General features: G+C 41.4%; 1 protein-coding gene across 2 annotated transcripts in view; it reads left to right on the top strand.

Annotated features, from left to right (window-relative positions):
* The first annotated feature begins 4,014 nt into the window (after positions 1–4,014).
* WDFY2 (WD repeat and FYVE domain containing 2) overlaps positions 4,015–18,612 on the top strand; it is a 143,876-nt gene continuing 129,278 nt past the window's right edge. For both annotated transcript variants that reach the window (XM_069467699.1, XM_069467698.1), the window contains exon 1: positions 4,015–4,327. In XM_069467699.1, coding sequence (XP_069323800.1) covers positions 4,191–4,327 — 137 coding nt within the window. In that variant the 5' untranslated portion in view covers positions 4,015–4,190. The remainder of the gene's footprint in view (positions 4,328–18,612) is intronic.

The raw sequence follows: 18,612 nt of genomic DNA, 5'->3' as shown, positions 1-18,612 counted from the left end.
AAATTAGCTGGACAACTAAAAATATATATAAAAAGTTAGCCGGGTATGGTGGCACATGCCTGTAGTCCCAGCTACTTGGGAGGCTGAGGCAGAAGGATCTCTTGAGCCCAGGAGTTTGAGGTTGCTGTGAGCTAGGCTGATGCCACGGCACTCTAGCCTGGGCAACAGAGCAAGACTCTGTCTTAAAAAAAAAAAAAAAAAAGAGATCAGTTGGAAAGAGAATGGGAAATGAGGACATGGAAATTGTGCATCCAGACAACTTGTTTGAGTAGTTTCCTAAGAAGAAGAATGGAGAAATGGGGGAGGATTTGCAGCTAGAAGAATATTGTGCTTATTTTATTTTTAGAATGGGAGATAGTAGTGCATGCTTGTATGCCAATGGGAAAGATCCAATAGAAAAGGAAAAAAATGGTTCAACATAGACAGTGAATAACTTCAGGAATCTTTAATGAGGAAAGAGAGGTTTACTTACCCTGACCTTTAACAGGAGCAGACTCTTTTTCCACTGTTACAGAAGAAAGGCAGAGACTGTGAGTTGATAGATTTGATGACATGAAGATGAGTCAGTTTTTGATTGCTTCTACTTTCTAATTAAAGTATGAATCAAGATAAGAGATTTACTAAAGACACAGAGTTGTGAATCTACAGTGAGACCAATCAGCATGTTTGTGCAGTTTTCTCCTGCGGAATTCAGTGCAGGTAGTAAGTGAAAAGTTGTGCAGGAAGTGAGTGAAAAGTTGGAGTGGTCAGGATTGGGGGTTTGCCTGCCAAGAATGAGAGAGGGGCAAGGGTGCTAAGGGTGTTTGCAAGAGGCTGTTGTGGTAATAGACTATGGGAGTTAAGCAGTGAAAGGAGGGGAGAACATGAAAGAGATAACCCTGTATGGTGGTTACAGGGTGCTAGGCATTGCTTTTAGCTTACTACATATAATACCATGTAATCTTATGACTACATTGGCTAGTGGAAAGTGTTATGGTCAGTGGATCAGAAGTCTCCCAGCAGGCCCAAGAATCACTGGGGTGGGAATATTTGAATAAATGAACCTGGAGGTCAGGAGACAGACAGACTTGGTTGAATCCAACCTCTGTCACCTGTTATAATTGCGTGACTGTAGGAAAGGCACTTTGTTCCTCTTTCTATGGCATAAACAGATAGCAATCTTTCTTTCTTTTTGTATCCAGTTGTGTTTTTGTTACCTGCGACTAAGGGTCCAGACAAATACAATTGTAATTATACAGTTATGAGGATACAATGTTGCAGTATGTGGCTCACAGTGAGTGTTCTACAATTACTAGCTCTCATTTCTTCCCCTTCCAGTAATGACCCCCAAGAGCAGTAGATGTCTCTTATATCATTCTAGAAGCCTGATCTTGTGCTGGGTACAATACAGATGTGCTCTGAGAATATAACAGTTCTCCATCACAGAAAGGTTAAAATCCAAGTTCTGCACATCTTCCTTAAAGTGTCACCTGCCAATATTTCCAGCACTGTCTCCTGACCTTCCTTCCTCCTCAAACTTTGACCTCCAGCTACTAGAAGTTCCACTAGGTATTCTCCAGTTCCTAACCTCGCGCACATGCTGTTTCCTCTCTTTGGACCTACCACTCCCAAATTCCAGAAGAGCTCTTCCTGCTCCAGAAAAACCTTCCCTGACTTACCACCCAGACACAGGTCACAGTCTCTGGTTCTCACTGCACTCCCTAGTACCTCCATTATGACAGCTGCCACATTGTATTGTAATTGTTTCCTTGAGTGTCCATCCAACCCCAGGAGGATGTTGCAGGTGTCCAGAATGTATCCCTTCCTACCAAGAACACGGTGCATCAGGCCATGGCCCATACTCAGGTCTTGTAATGTCTTCATCTTCACCTCTCTGTGCTGTAAGCCTCACTTGGCTGCTCTAGCTGTACTGAATTTCTTTCACTTCCCTAACAACCATGCCTGCCTCCAAGCATTTTACTCATCCCCTCTTCCCAGTACTCTTTCAACCCATGTGACTAGATTGCTCCTGCTCACCCTTCAAGACTCCATTTAGAATATACCTCCTCTGGGCAGCTTTTCCTGCACAGGTCAGGTTAGGTACTTTCCTGTGTACCTCAACCCATGTGTCCCTCATCACAATTCTTGCCATCATCACTGCCTTATCATAGCCTGTTCTCTTATCTGTTTCTAGTGATCTGTGAGATCCCTGAGAGGTTCACATTCAAATCTGTGTTCCCACTGCCTACAACTGAGTAGTTATGAAATATTTCTTGAGTGAATGATGAGATAGAGATTCTGGCTCTTTAGAATGAAGGTCAGAGTCACGGTTCTGGTGACCCCACTCAGGTTCTTATTCCCATAAAGCTTGGGAATAAGCCACTTGCCACCTCCTTCATAACTTTAAGGGGGTGAAAAGATGCTACCCTGAGGAAATGGGTAATTGCCAGCAGTAGGAGCCCTATTGCACATGAAGGCACTTAAAATGTCATTTGAAAGCCTCACAACAAGCACCTGAAGTAGGTGTTATGCCCCATTAGTAGATGGGGCACCTGATTCAGAGAAGTGGAATGCCTACCTTAGGTCCCAAAGCTGGAAAATACCTGAATCCCCATTTCAAAGTCCTTACAGAATATCTGCAAAGATGAGAGGTGGTGAAGAGTTGCCTTGTGTGCTTTGAGACGGGCTCTTTGCACCATACCACCTCGGGTGCCAAAAACTTGCCTTAGCAATGCATTTCCACAAGGCCTGCCCCCTTCATTGCCTGGCTCTGGGATCTTATTTTTCTGACTTCCAGAATCCTGCCAGCGCAATCACACCACATAGACCATGACCACTCCTCAGCTGGCAGCTCTGGGAGAGCTCAGCAGGGGTTATCGTATAATGACCAACCTACATGCCAGGCCTTGTGCCAGACACCTGACATTCATTCAGTAATCACGGTAACTTTGTTCACTGTCTCTGGAACAAGCTAAAAAGGCTGGATCGCTGGGGAAGGGAAAGAAGCAGGAGTAGGAGCAGTCTTGCGAGGATGTGGGTATTTAGCCCTAACTTGGCCCTTAAGTAACTTTGTGCTAGTAATTTAGCCATCTAAGAAAATGAGGGGATTGATACTACAGATGATCTCTAAACTCTCTCAAAGGCGCCTGTATGAGATTCTCTTCTTTCCCAGTCCCTGACGAGCCACTATTCCGGGCAGCAGCTTGACCCAGGGAGTGGCGACGTACTGTTCAGCCCAGGGCTGTTCCTCGGTTCCCAGCTTTCGAGGCCAGTTCGGCCCTTGACTCGGCCTATGGCCGGGGAGGCCACTGAGCTCCCCAGGTTCGGAACACAGAGAAGTGGACGATGGGTCATTCCAGGACAAGGGGGCGGAGGTGCCAAGAAACTACAACTCCCAGGAAGCCACTGGGTGCTACTGGCGGCTAGGCGCGGTGCATGTTGGGAGCAGTAACTGCCTCCCCGCCGCGCTTCATTGTTAAGATCGCTAAGTCAGGTACCCCGCGCATGCCCAGTCACGTCCCAGCTAGCTAGCTGTGTTTCTTTCCTTTCTGCAGGCCTCTTCTCTTTCCGGTCGTGCTGGGGCGCTCTTTTCCCCGCCCCACGTCAGCTCCCTTGTCAGGGAATTTGGAGGGGGCGGGGCTTATGGCAAGCGCGTTCCCAGGGGTGTGTACCCGCGCGTTCACGGGAGATTAAAGAGGGAGGGGCCTGAACACTGGATGTGGATGGTAGAGAGGGTGGAAGACCGTGGGCAACGGAAAGCGCATGCGTCCTAGCGGTTCTGCCTGGCTTCTGGCGTTGCAGAGGAGCCGGTGGGCTGACGCACGCGCATTGAGCCACCAGCGCCCCGCCTCCCGCTTCAGGTTTCCCCTCCTCTTTCACCACCCTCCCGGAAGTGGAGCCGCCCTCGCGCCCACCAGCGGCCACCCCCTGCGGCAGGCCCCGCCCACAAAGGCTCCGCCCCCCGGGTTCTCCGCCCCCTGCTCTGATAGTGGCGCCGGGTTGCAGCCCGGGTCGTGGCGGTTCTGGTGCCCGAAGCCGGGAGCGCAGAGTCGTTCCCGAGAGAGGCGGCCAGGCTATGATCGCTGGTTGCCGGCGTCCCGGTAGGGCCAGCCAGAGTCTCTGCCTCAACCTGTGCCCGTGTCCAAGCGGTCTCCTGAGCCCGACCCCGCGGCGCGGCTGGCGGAGGCGCCCCCGGCGCGCCCCCTCCTCCGATGGCGGCGGAGATCCAGCCCAAGCCTCTGACCCGCAAGCCGATCCTGCTGCAGCGGGTCGAGGGGTCCCAGGAGGTGGTGAATATGGCCGTGATCGTGCCCAAGGAGGAGGGCGTCATCAGCGTCTCGGAGGACAGGTATGGACTGCTGCCCCTCGGCCGCGAAGAGGGGCGGGACGGGCTGACTGTCCCCGAGCCGGCGTCATGGGCTGTGCCTCCACGTCGGCGCGAGTGCAGACATGCTCCCCTAAGTTTTATTGCAATGCGCATCCCGGCGGTGCGGGTGTCCAGCTGCGCGCTATCGCCGCGGCGTGGCCCCGGGAAGCGGAGCTGGGACGGCGGTGTGCGCTCTGGCCTCGCCTGGGGCTAGGTGGCGGCTGCCGGAGCCCGGGTTGCCCTCAGGCTAACGGTGGGCCGGACACGGGACCTTGGTTCATCCCTGAGGACGGGAGGGAAAGAGGGAGGAGCCGCCCGGCCCTTCAGGTGTGCGCTTGAGGAGGATGCTCCGAGCCGCCTCTGCAAGATAACTAAGGGCTTCGGGTACTCAGTGGTACAGTTCTTAGGGTTCCAGACTGAGAATGCAAATGCCACTCCCTTTCCCCAGACATTCCCACCGAATCCAGATATCCCAGACATCTTACACTGAATTCAATAAATACTCCCAAGTTGTGAAAAGAGTAACTTTAGGCTTCTGCATAGTGTCTTTTCTCCTTTCCCTTCTTTTTCTTATCTCCTTGAGCTCAAGGGGAAGCGCCTAGAACTTGCAACGGATCACTGCTGCAAATGGCTCTTGAGTTCCTTCCCTTTGCTTGCTTCCTTTATTTTCGCGTAATTTTGCTTAATTTGCAGAAGTGGAGCTAGTTGTTCTGCCTTCAATATACTTCCTTATTTTTGCGTTTTTGCATTAACTTAAATGTCCTTTAATATGCAGAAATAAGACTGAAGAAGCTAATTACTAGAGAAATGTTGCTTGAATGTAGTACTTATGGTAATTTATCAGGAATTGTTACGTTGATAATAGCTATAAGCATTCTGAAAAATGTAACACTGTAGAAGTACATGACAAGGGGCTTTTATAGTAGTTAGGTTTTTAAAATAAACATTGAAATCATGTGGAGGTAGAGAATATTCTTCCTTCGTGACTCAAACGGCAGAGGTAAAACAACAGTGTTCATTACTGTCTTTTTAATCATTTCAGCAGTTTGCATATAGTGTGGCCTCAAAAATTTTGCTTGATAGGTCTGTTCATATTTTAGGTTCTTTAGTATAACTAGGATGAGTATATTAGTGACATGTTCTTGTCTACATCATGCTCAATACAAATGGCACTTGATTGATTTCCTGTGCAGATCCGGTGGAAAACATTGTAAACATACACCAATGGCAGACAGTCTGCAATGAACAAAAATTCATGGCTGGAATGGAATACGTGGATGTAAGAGCCTCTTTTAAATTCATACTGAAGCCTTATGAGAGAATTTTATTTTTTCATAGAGGCAAAATTCTATTAAAAAGCCTGCTTCTGGACCTAAAATTCTTTGCCATAAAATTGTTTTTATGGAATACATTCCATAAAATGTATTGAAGGAATATATTAGTAGATGTCCTTTCCCAGTCTGTAACTACTGGAGATGGACTGATCACTTCCTAAATGCTGTAGAAAATTCATAAGTAAATTCATTGAATCAAGTAAGAGAAGGGCAAAGGTAGTGAAAGCTAAACTCCTTTAATTTTAGTTTTAAAACTTCTGATTCCTGTTGCATTGCATTTACCTTGAAGGAAACAGCTTTACTCGGGTATATTTCAAAGTATTTGGAGAAACTAAAGTAGAATATATGAAAGAAACTGAAGAATAAATTTCATTTGATTACAAGACAAAAGAAATGCAATGTTTAGCTATATCTTAGCCTAATTTTTACTTTCCAGTTTACAAGGTAAATAATAGAAATTATTTTACCATAGAGTTACTGTTAGATAAGTAAGGCCCACACATTAATCCAGGATTATTATTTATATATATTTTATTATTATTTAAATTGACAACTCTGTGCTTCTTTGGGTCATATACTCAAACATGAAAATAACTTTGTTATTTAGAGCTCAGTTTCAGTTATTGTTTTCATTAAAAGAATTGATCTGTGTTGTTGCTTTTCAAAATCCAGTGTTGATATCACTTGATATGAAGCTAAAGATATGAAAATAGAATATTGATTTTCATCAAAACCTACAAAGCCATTACCATTAACTGTTTTGGCTACAAACTATTTCTCTTCATTCCTGAACTCTAAGATAAAGCCACGAATAATGTCCCATACCTGAATGGCAGTGTTCCATAAGTTGTTATGAATCCCTTGTTTGTTATGAATCCCTCATTTCTGTTTTTGGCCTCTGACTCCTTTATTGCCTTTATCTGTACCTTTGAAACACTTAACATTTTCTATTTTACACAGTATCATACAGTATATACTTCACATTCTTTTCATCTTCTCTTCTGTGAGGTTCCTATGGAGCTTCATGTATCTTGGTCATTGTATTATCTTTAGGGCCTAACAGTGTCTGGCACACAGTAGGCCCTTAAAAACATTTGTTGTATCAGTGACTGATCTGTGTTTTGTTTTTGTTTTTGTTTTTCTGTTCTTAAAAACACATCTTAACTATTGTAAACATTTAGTTAATATTTATTGAATGAATTATGTGATGACCTATGAAGCCTATGCGGACAAATATTCACTCATGGGAGAAGTATTAGACTGGGTGGTCTTTAGAGTGCCTTAAAACACTGAAAGTCCTTGCATTGCCTCATTTTGTCAACAAGCATTCAAGTTCTTATTGTGTTCCAGTTACTTGTGTACGTGACAATGATTAAAATGATAAAGTCCTTTCGAGATGCTCAAATTTAGTGGGGTAACCTTTTAGAAAAATATTGCTACTGCCTCAAAGATTTAGTATTGAAAAGAATTTTCAGATGGGGAAGAATGACAGGATTCCACAGTCTTTATTGTCCCTAAAATTTTACCTTCCTTTGGAGGATTCTTTCACTTGGATTATGGTTTTTACCCTCAAACTGCCATCAATAATGGCTGGTAGTACTCAAACCTTCAAGCTCAAGGATGGATAAAAACCTTTGCCTTCAAATTCATCTTAGCACAGTTGAGACAACCTAGAACTTTACTCAATATCATAGAAGGAAATATAAGGGAATATAAGGAGTATAAAAACAATCTGATTTCCAGGTACAGATTTCTGGTGCTGCCATGATACAGAGTCTGTTCCTGGAACTCACTCGCCTTGCCTGAGTTTATCTTTGCTTTGGTTGTAGCTAGATTCTATCCCCAAAGGACACACCAAACTTTGGTACTTCAGGCTCCTAATTTCCCAGCTTCTTTTTGGACTGCCTTTTCTTAGCAAGTGCCATTTTAGCATACCTTGCTTAAGAGCTTCCTCTCAGACATCTCTGCTCTGTTTTGGTCAAGACTTATGTCTAGTTTGCAGTTTAGCAGGGGCTCCTTTGTTTAGTGGTAGCCTCTTCAAGTGATGAAAGTCAGGAGGGACCTCTCTCCAGGTGGGACCTGGTGCCATCCAGACCTTTATCTTAGTAAGTTCTTTATATGCATATCTTAACAGAGGTCAACAATCTTAGCATTTATACAGAGAGTTTCAGTAACTAGGTAGTTTCTACTAGACAGTTATAGGAAATTGTTCCCTACCCAGGAGTCAGCTCAGAGTGAAGACAGGTACCTCTGGGGTTTCCAAAGAATTTCCTGTGCTTGTGGTGGTTAGAGAAGACCACTGATCTCTTTTCCACATGGGTCTTGCAGGGTGAGTAGGAGTTCATGTGAAAAAGCTAGGATAGAGGAAAGGGCTTTCTAGGTAGTGGGGAAAGAAAACTCCCATTCATTGAGAAGCACTAGAATGTTTAGAACTCAGCTTTAAATGTCTTCACACTTTGAGGAATCTGGAAGTTAGTGTTTCCAGTGGGGTAACTGTGATAGTGAAAATTACTGAAACCTCTGGGTGCAAGAATTTGGGGCTCTTTTTCTGGATCAAAAGACCTGTGTGTGGTGGTTGGATGTGGGGGAGGAGGATGTAGGAGAGAGAACTGTAGAGGAGGAAGGCACTGGAGAGGGGTTGTGGGGAATTGCCTTCTTATACTCTGGCTTTATTCAGGATCAATTTATGCAACATAGCTCTGTTCTCTATAAGCCCTGAGGGCAGAACCCATGCACTTGGCAAAAGGGGGTCAGATTTTTATCTGAATATGAGGAGATCTGATCTCCAGTTTTGTTCTGTAAAATTTGGATTCGGTCAAAAGGCTGACCTCAAGGATCCAGAAGGTCACATGTGACCCCAAAGCTTTGGGTTCCCCACTCCTGGAAGGAGATGTGCACCACATGTTCCTTGTATCAATTAAGCATTGTTTGGTGATCACCTATTTGAATTTGGAATAGACCTGAGGATGCTGTGAGTTTCCATGAGCAAAGCTATTTAATTGAGGCCAGGGTGGCAATACAACATGGGATGGAGGTGGAAATGGGCTGGAACAAGAGAGAAGCTGGATTTTTTTTTCTACCTGCAAGGCCGTTTTACCAACTTTGAAATACTATGATTCCATGACTACTTGACTATTTCTTAAAAAGGTATGTTAAAATTTCATTTCATCTTGTAAGTCCTCATAGTATTGGTTCATTTACGATTAGCTCTTTTCATTGTGAAATTGCACTGTTTCATCTCTGCTTCAACCATTAGTTTCACTAATAATTATTAGACCTTGGCTCAGTTCAGTTGAGCTCCCGATAGAGTTTTATGTGCTATGTATTTTATAACATTTGCATAAATTTTGTTTTAAGAAGTGCAAATCGAAGTGTTTGTTACAGTGCAAACAGAGTTCTAAAAGTTGAGGACGTCTTAGAGTGATGGCGTGAGGTCTCTGAAGTCAGCAAAATTAGAATCCATCTAAAAACCTGTCTAATTTTTGAGTATGTGAAATTTCTATTTAATGGCATAAAATTAATACATTTTCAACTGTATACTTGAGACTCATCACTTGGCAGTAACAATTGCTGGTTTCAAGGCCCCAAAGAGGGAATTTATCCTCTGTAATTGTTGAAAATTAGACCTTTACTCTGAATTCAGAACAGGAGGCCGTCTTCGTGCCAGGGAATCTGTCTGGAAACAGGCTGCTTCTGTGTCTCTAAAGGTCAGAAACAGACTGACTTTTTAAGGAAAGATCACTTTTGGAAAGCTTGTTGAAGGAGACTCATTAGAGGAGGTTTGGCTTCAGTTGACCCCAAAGCTCCTGATGGTTCTGAACTTCCTACTTTTATATTGTTAAACCAGATTCTGTCTAGGACCTCATAGATCTTAATCAGCGTGCATTCATCTGGATATTGCAACACTATGGAAAATGTTAAGGTGGCAATTCTGACACTCCTAAAGTGAGTGATTCTCAGATCGTGAAATCCTGACCAGCTTGTGTGATACCTCAAGTGTTACTAAACTTCCTTTGAAAAAGAAAAAATAGGTAAAAATCATAGGATGTAAGTAGCCAGAAGACACTTTAGAGAGATGATATTTTGCAAACAAAATAAAAACTTTCAGAAAAGGAATCTCGACTCTTGCACAACATCTTTCCCTGCCTATCTGTTTTTACTTTGTGTTTTGCTTTGAGAGAGACTTTTTTTTTCTGTTTGTTGTTGAGAATCATCTTGATGTCATTAAAAAATAGCAGTTTGGGGAAATTAAAACACTCTGTGGCATTTAGAAATCAATCAATAAATTGTGATTTAAGATTTGCTTGTAGTGATCTGTTATCTGTAACACTAAACTAAATAATATCTGACATATACTTATCAAACTAAGCTTTTCTTCTCAACTAGTCTCAGAATAGAAAGAACTCAAAAGGAGGCAACACTTGCTTGTTTTTATATGAACAGATCTCCCAAGGAGAGGGCCACAATTAACCTAGAAATTCCCTAACACAGAAAAAAAATCCCTTCTCTTCTTTGTGCAGCTTCAGCATGCAGTCTCATTAACTCTTTTTTTTAAAGGGTAGGGGGCCTCTTCATCCAAATGCTTCATTTAGTCATTAGTAAAAATTAATTCAGAAGTATAAGAAACAAACCAATAAGACCAAAAAAGAAAAAAGTCCACTTTTCTCTTGGCAGGGATTGTTGCTTTGTGCTCTAGTGTACCTTAAATTTAAGGATTTTTATAAAAGAACTGGGACTGGGAGTCTTATCCCAGCTTTCTTCTTCATTGACCTTGGCATTTCCTAGGGCATTTTATCTCTCTAAGCCTTAGTTTCTCCATCTGGAAAAGGAGCGGGTTGGATTTCCTAAGCTATGACTCTGGTACTATGATGTGCCCACATAGCGACTGTGTAAGTGTAAAGTCTCTGCAACCATATCATCCTAACCTCCCAAGTGAAGGAAAGTGTGCATTGGGAAAAAAGCAGCACGCTTGTGTGAAACTGTCAACTGAGCCTTTGGATGGCAGCGGTTATTTATTCCTGGATGAAATATTAAAGTATTTGTTTTGCATCAGCACCTAACACCCAGTTGAACTGGATTTACTACATTCCTACTTCTAGCTGAATCCTGTAGTTTCAAATACTGAACAGTTTAGCTCCCGGCGGTTCGCGGTTCGCTGGCACCCACATCAGGGCCTGGGTTATCTAGAGTAATACTTTGGAAACTTCTTTGACCACAAATCACAATAAAAAAATATATTTAGCAATGCTACCCAAGACTCACATACTCTCACACATACACATATACATAACTGAAAGAAAAGTTTTATGAAATGATATCCTTTTAATGTAACACGCACACTGATATTTTCTGTTCTGTTGTCGCCCTTTTAAAATCCTGGTTGTGACCCTTTTGATGAGTTTTCCAACCCACTAAAGGGTTGTGAACAAGTTTGAAATACTACAGTGCTTTAGAAGAACTGTTGAAGTTTTGTACCCTCCTTTTCTCTCTTTATGTAGTTTTGGTTTTCTAGAAAGAAGGTGGAAATGCAACTCAATCAGGGACCTACACCTCACCAACCTACCGCATCCCTCACCTGTCCTGCCTTTCTGAAATTCCCACAGTGATTATAGATAAATATTCTAAGCCTTTCAGCCCAGAGCCAGAGGGAGTTCAGAAAAAACTAGGAATGCAGCAAATTGAGCAGATGTTTGAGTGGCTGCATTTTGGGCTTCCTGTGATATGTTCATTTATTACTGAGTCAGGACTCAGAAATGATGCATCTCATCTAAATTATGAATGTCAGTTGCTAACCTCTCTGTATGACTATGTTTTTCTTTTTAGCTGGGCAATTACCTATAATGTGGAGCTACTTGGAGATTTTATGCATTTTCTATTAATTATTAAATTTGTTATTTTTTTCTCCAATTTCTAAGGATCAATTTAAATTTTAAGTAATCATAATAATAATCCCTCTGGAGTATGTTTACATTTTAAATAAAGATAATACAACTATAATAAAGAATAACTACACAGAAACCTCTTAGCACAATGACTTAGTATTTTATATATATTCTTCTGGCAGTTTTTTTAATGTAGTTTTTATTTTTATTTATTTATTTATTTATTTATTATTTTTTTTGAGACAGAGTCTCACTCTGTTGCCCAGGCTAGAGTGAGTGCCGTGGCGTCAGCCTAGCTCACAGCAACCTCAAACTCCTGAGCTCAAGCGATCCTCCTGTCTCAGCCTCCCGAGTAGCTAGGACTACAGGCATGTGCCACCATGCCCGGCTAATTTTTTCTATATATATTTTTAGCTGTCCATATAATTTCTTTCTATTTTTTTTGGTAGAGGTGGGGTCTCGCTCTTGCTCAGGCTGGTCTCGAACTCCTGAGCTCAAAGGATCCGCCCACCTCGGCCTCCCAGAGTGCTAGGATTACAGGCGTGAGCCACAGCGCCCGGCCCTAATGTAGTTTTTAAAAGTATGATTATAATCATATACTTTTATATTCTTGCCCTCACTTAAAATTGTGCCAGCAGCTACCTAGTCTTTAACCATCATTTTAAGTGGCTGTATATTTTTCCTTTCCGTCAGTATTTGCTCATATTTATTTGATTCTGGTACTATATGTACTTGGACCTGGGTTTCCCATCATGAGCAAGCGTATCCTGCTCTCAAGATACTGGTAATCTAGTGGATACATCAGAATTTACCCATCCCCTACTGTTGGCTATTCAGATTATTTTCAGTTTTATAAATGTTATGATGAACATTGTTGTGTATGTAGGTGTCCTCCTGACCCTGAATAGCTGAAGTTTTTGATTATTTCTTTAGGAAAGATTGTAAGAGGAAGATTGCCCTATTGCTTTCCAAAAGGTTTGTGCCATTTTAAAATATTTATGATGATGTATGACATATGAAAATATTAGTTTTGCCAAGCCTGACCAGCCATGGATATTATTAGTTTTAAATTATTCTTCATAATTTGCTTGATAAATAGTAGTATTTCATTGATGTTTAATTGGTATTTTTAACTGATTAGTGAATATTTTTCTGTTTTCTTGTTTACATATTTTTGTCTGTGTGAATTGTCTGTTCCTGTTTTTTGTCCATTTCTCCATCAAATTTTCTTGGTTCTTAACAATTTCTTGTACATATATTCTATAGATATAGTAAGAATATTAACCCCATGCCTGTTATTAATGTATATCCAGATATATATATTATACTTTGGTGTTTGCCTTTTTATTTTTTACATAGAAAACATTTACTTTTAAATTTAGCTATTGGGGCTGGCTCTAGCTCAGTGGTTCCTCTGGCAAAACATCAGCTTCCAACTTCCTTGCGGAGGTGGTTCAAGACCTGCTGGTGTGCTCTAGTCCTTTTATTTATTTATAAATAAATAAAAAAATAAAGCTATCCTCTTTTTTTTTCTCTTCTTCTTCTTAAGAGACAGAGTTTTGCTCTGTCACCCAGGCTGGAGTGTAGTGATATGATCATAGCTCACTGGTACCTCAGCCTCCTGGCTCAGGGGATCCTCTTGCCTCAGCCTCCCAAGTAGCTGGGACTATGGGCGTGCACCAGCAAGCTCAGCTAATGTTTTTTTTTGTAGAGACAGGGTCTCACTATGTTGTCCAGGTTGGTCTTGAACTCCTGGTGGTCTCAAGTGATCCCGCTACCTCAGCCTCCCAAAGTGCTGAGATTACAGATGTGAGCCACCACTCCTGGCCTATTGTTTTTTTTTTTTTTTTTTTTTTGAGACAGAGTCTCACTCTGTTGCCCAGGCTAGAGTGAGTGCCGTGGCGTCAGCCTAGCTCACAGCAACCTCAAACTCCTGAGCTCAAGTGATCCTCCTGTCTCAGCCTCCCGAGTAGCTGGGACTACAGGCATGCACCACCATGCCCGGCTAATTTTTTCTATATATATTTTTAGCTGTCTATATAATTTCTTTCTATTTTTAGTAGAGATGGGGTCTCGCTCTTGCTCAGGCTGGTCTCGAACTCCTGAGCTCAAAGGATCCGCCCACCTCGGCCTCCCAGAGTGCTAGGATTACAGGCGTGAGCCACCGCGCCCGGCCTGTTTTTTTAATAATTGAAATTTCTTCCATCACTCCTAATTTTTGAAAGTAATTCTTTCACCAGAGATCCATTGAATATTCATTTTTATTTTTAGCTATATAATTTGATGAAAAAATAACTTTTTTATTTGTTGGGAGTGTATTTCATTGGATGGTGTAAATTGGGGAGTGTAATTTAATTGTTCTAAAATTTGCTGTTAATTATTTCAGTGTTATTTATTGAATGGTGCTTATGTTTCTTTTGTACTTATTTGTGAAATTATCTTTATCACAAAATTAAATTCTCATAATCTATAGGGCCTCCTATGGATGGCTTCTGTTGTGTTTTGGGGATCTTTTTGCTTCTTTTGATACCAGTTCTCCACTTTTAATTATTGTAGCTAGTGAGTTTTCTTTATTGCTTGCCATCATATATCTGTAATATTAGCCTCATTTTTCTGTCCAGGGCAGAGAGTTAATGGGAAAGGAATAATTTGGCTCCAGATATTGGCTCTTTCCTAAACTTTAAAGATTTCACAGTCTCAGTTTCCACATATGCAAATTGGGAATAAGGATTCCTACAAGGGTTGTTGAGAGGTTTACATCAGATGGCCTTCCTGCAGCACCTGTAGTACTTGGAGCACAGATGATGCTCAGTAAAAGTTTGTTTTATTTTTTGTTTGTGACACCAGCATGCCTCTGTGTAGGTAAGTAAGCTTTTTCTGTTGGTTCCATTAAGGCTTGACTATTTTAAGAGTTGCCTTGAATATACACAGATTGGGCTTTTGAACTTTTTGTTTGTTTTCATATAGTTCTGAGCTCCTTTTTCTCTTCTCAGGGTATATAAAAGTAAGGTTATCTCTCTCATCTTTTTACCACCACTTCCCCAACTTGCTCTGTGACAGCCAGTGGTCAGGAGTGGCCTGTGGTGGATGGGCGCTATGTTCTCTTTCACAGGCTTCTCTGTCTCTTCATTTGGTATCTTATCCTAAAATGGCGTGTCCATTGTCCCCACTGGAGGGCAGGGGCTGTATCTTCCATAGGGAATAAATTTAGGGAGGGATAAAGCTCTAAACGATTCTCAGCTGGAAGCTGGCCACTAGTGGACTGAAGATCGCCCTTGGACACATTTTGGGTGGTCCACATACTGCTTTTAGAAGTTTCGGATTTGTAGGCAAGGTTTAAACATGGATTTCACATATAAATCCAGATTGCCAGCTTCTCTTGATACATGGGAAGATGTAGCTGTACTAAGCCTTGAAATTCCCTCCTGCAGACTCCTTGTTCCTGCTCTGTCTGCTTGGGCTAAGGTCATCTGAGCCCGCTCATGAGAGGTGAAGGCCACACTGCCTGGGCTGCCTATTGGTGGGAAAACAGCACTTGAGACCCTGAGAGGAGTATTCTAAAATCTGAAAGGCTACCAGGCATAGTAGCTCATGCCTGTAGTCCCAGCCACTTGGGAGGCTAAGACAGGAGGATCGCTTGAGCCTAGGAGTTTGAGGCTGCAGGGACCTATGATCACGCCACTGCACCCTAGCCTGGGTAACAGAGTGAGAACCTGTTTCTAAAAAAAAAAAAACCAAAACAAAATCTGAAAGGTTTCCCCTTTTAAAAATTGAGTAGGTAGGTAGACCTTTTATGTTATTTGGAAGAAGAAGAAAAGAGGAAATCGAAGGATAACCAGAAAGCCCATGTTTCTAAAAGCTGAGGTGGGGGGCAGGGGGAGAAAAGCAATACATTAAAAATTAAGACACCTTTTATAATAGATCCTGATGTACACAGCAAATATATAAATGAAGGTGGGTATTGGTAAATTAGGAATGTCATTTATCTCTCTCAGTTCCATCTCTGGAGGCATTTTTTGGGGCCAGGGACCTGGAGTCAGGAAAGCCTGGGTATGACTCTTTGTTCTGCTACTTCATATTTAAATACATTTAAATTCTAATTCAAGAAAAACTTAAAATTATATTATTCCTTTTTATTTTGTATGTCTGGATTAATATTTTCCCAGAATCAGTTTCCATGGTTTGCTGTTAGAATCTCAGTAATCTGTTTTAGTGTTCATTGGGAGAGAAGAGGTGTTGGGAATGGCTAATTTATTTCATTATATTACTATTTTGATTTTTGGAATATTTTTGAATTTATATTCGAATGGTTTAATAAATTCTCCTTACATGTCAAGGCTTAGGTTGTTAAACAATTTTGAAGAATACATAATTTTTCTCCAGAAGGTAAAATTAAATGAGGGAGGTTAGTTATGCTTAATCTGAATATGTAGTTAGCTGAATTAATATGCTGTTTGAATGGAATAAGTTGGTTTGGAATTTGGTTGCAGTGTGACTTTTCTGACTTATTTTTCTTGTTGAGTTTCCATTTGGGAAATTTCTGTCATATCAGTTGTGTATAGTATGGATGTTTGATCTTTATCTGGATAAGATAGGACGAAGGTTGAGAAAGTAAAGTTCGCTCAGTCTGAAAAGGTTCTGTCAACCTTAAATATTTGAGATTCAAAAAATATGACTAAGTATAGAGTTTATTTGAGAGCAAAGCTTGAGGATAGCCATCCAGAAACACTAACTCCAAATTAATGTGGTTGATGTTCCAAAGTCTAGAAGATAAGGTTTCACATATGTAGGCCTAGACAGAGAAGTTCCAGCAAGATTACTGCCTTTTCCATACAAGACCAGTGCATACACCATAGCGATTTGATTGCTTACAGATTGCTACATTCAAAGGAAGATTACTTTATTACTCCATGAGGAGGGACAATGATCTGAGGTGTTCTTATCTCTGGTGCACTTAGTCTTCCTCATCATTTACAGGAAACATGGCAGAAGTTGCATCTGCATGCCACATGACTCAGACGGCATAGCCACATTTCTCTCCAGGCTCAGAATAATTTATAGCATTCCAACAGCTTTAAGTTTGAATTGTTTTAAATTTGAATTATTTAAGCCCATCCAACCCAGCCCCACACATTCTCACTCCCCCACCAGCCTACACTGTGGCAGAGAATAAGGACACTCCTGGAAGTTCCAGGGCCCCACCCACCACCTGGGGCATTCAAGTGTTCCTCCAGAGGGACTAGAGCTGATCACAGGACATAAAGCAACATTGAAGCTTGTTCCTTCTGGCAAGTGCCACCTACTGACAGGGAGGTCAATTTGCACAGCCCTTTTCAACATTTATTGACTTAATCATATAGGGCGAGGTCATTTTTCACTGAAAAGCACCACCTACTGGCTCAGTGATTAAACTGGGCATGTCATTAAAATTGACACTGCTAAAAAGACCACATGACAGGGGATAGAGAAAAGATTTCAAAAGCTTCCTTCCTTTCTCATCAAAGAGAGACAGGGAATCTTCCCACACACATAGCTCACCATTGCTACAGCATACAAACACCTAGCAACTGAGAAAAGCATCATATTAAGGATATCCATAACTAAGGCAGCTATCCAGACCTAGATCACCATCAAAGCACCCACAAACCAAGCCAAAAGTTCTTACCCAACATATGCTACAAACATTCCCATTCTAGTGAGTGGGGGGTAAAAAGTGAGTGGAGTAAAAAGCCCCATCTAAACAAAAGAATATCCAAAATTAAGAAGCAACAACTCCTCCAGATGAGAAGGTATTAGTGTAAGAACTCCGGAAGTATAAAAAATCAGAATGAAAGGTCTCCCCCGAAAGGGAATACCAGGCCTCTAGCAATGATACTAAGCAAAATGAAAATACTTAAATGACATAAGGAATTCCAAATTTGGATTATATGGAAGCTCAACAAAATGCAAGAGAAAATGGGTAACCAAATCAAAGAAACCAGAAAAAATAATTCAGGAAATGAATGAAAAATTCACTAAAGAGATCAACATATTAAAAAAAAAAATGGTAGAACTTTTGGGAATGAAAAATTCATTTAAGGAAATACAAAACACAGTGGTGAATTCTATCATGGAATCATAAATGGAATGGATTCTGGGAAATCTAGTTTCCAAAGTCACCAACATTGACGTAACACAGTCCAGAGATCCAGCGCCCAACTATGGATTTTATTATCCTATCATAGATCTCTCTTCTTAACTCAGTTAACTCACAGGTTCTTTCTCCACTCTCTTTTCCTGTGTTTGAAAGGAAATGGACAACAGAATGCTTTCCAAATTTCTTACAATAACAGGATTTCTCTCACACATTAATAGTACTAGTTCTTTCTAGTCTTTGACAGGAACTGAAACCGATGAAAACTTTCCCGTATTCCTTACGTTCGTATGGTTTCTCTGCAATGGGAGTCCTTTCACCTATTACAGTGTACTTTGAACAATGGAAGTCTTTACCACAATGCTGCCATTTATCGGGTTTCTCCACAGTGTAAGACATTTTATGTATTCAGAAGGAGTTGGAACAAACTGAAGGTTTTACCACATTGCTCACATTCATAGGATTTCTCTCTCATGTGTGTTCTCTCATGTATATGAAATAAACTGGGAATAACAAAGGCTTTCCCACATATATTTATAAATTCCATTTCCAGTGTGCATTATTAAGTGTCTTGAAAGGGTTGCAAGACAAGTAAAGGCTTTCCCACATTCCTTGAATTCATAAGGTTTCTTTCCAGTGTGAGTCTTTTCTTGGTTTTGAACAGAACTGGGGTTTCTGAAGGCTTTACCACATTGTTTACATTCGTAGAGTTTCCCTGTAGTTTGACTTCTTTCGTGCATTTGAAAGTAACTGTAACTGCTGGAGCCTTTCCCACATTGCTTACATTCACAGAGTTTCTCTCCAGTGTGTGTTCTTTCATGTATTGGAACTACACTGGGAAAATCAAAGGTTTCCCCGCATAACTTACATTGATAAGGCCCTGCTCCAGTGTGCCTTATCATGTCTCCAACCTTTATG

This window comes from Eulemur rufifrons, chromosome 4, assembly GCF_041146395.1.
Source record: "Eulemur rufifrons isolate Redbay chromosome 4, OSU_ERuf_1, whole genome shotgun sequence".
Classification (NCBI taxonomy): Eukaryota; Metazoa; Chordata; class Mammalia; order Primates; family Lemuridae; genus Eulemur; species Eulemur rufifrons.
This window is presented reverse-complemented; position numbering and strand designations above follow the sequence as displayed.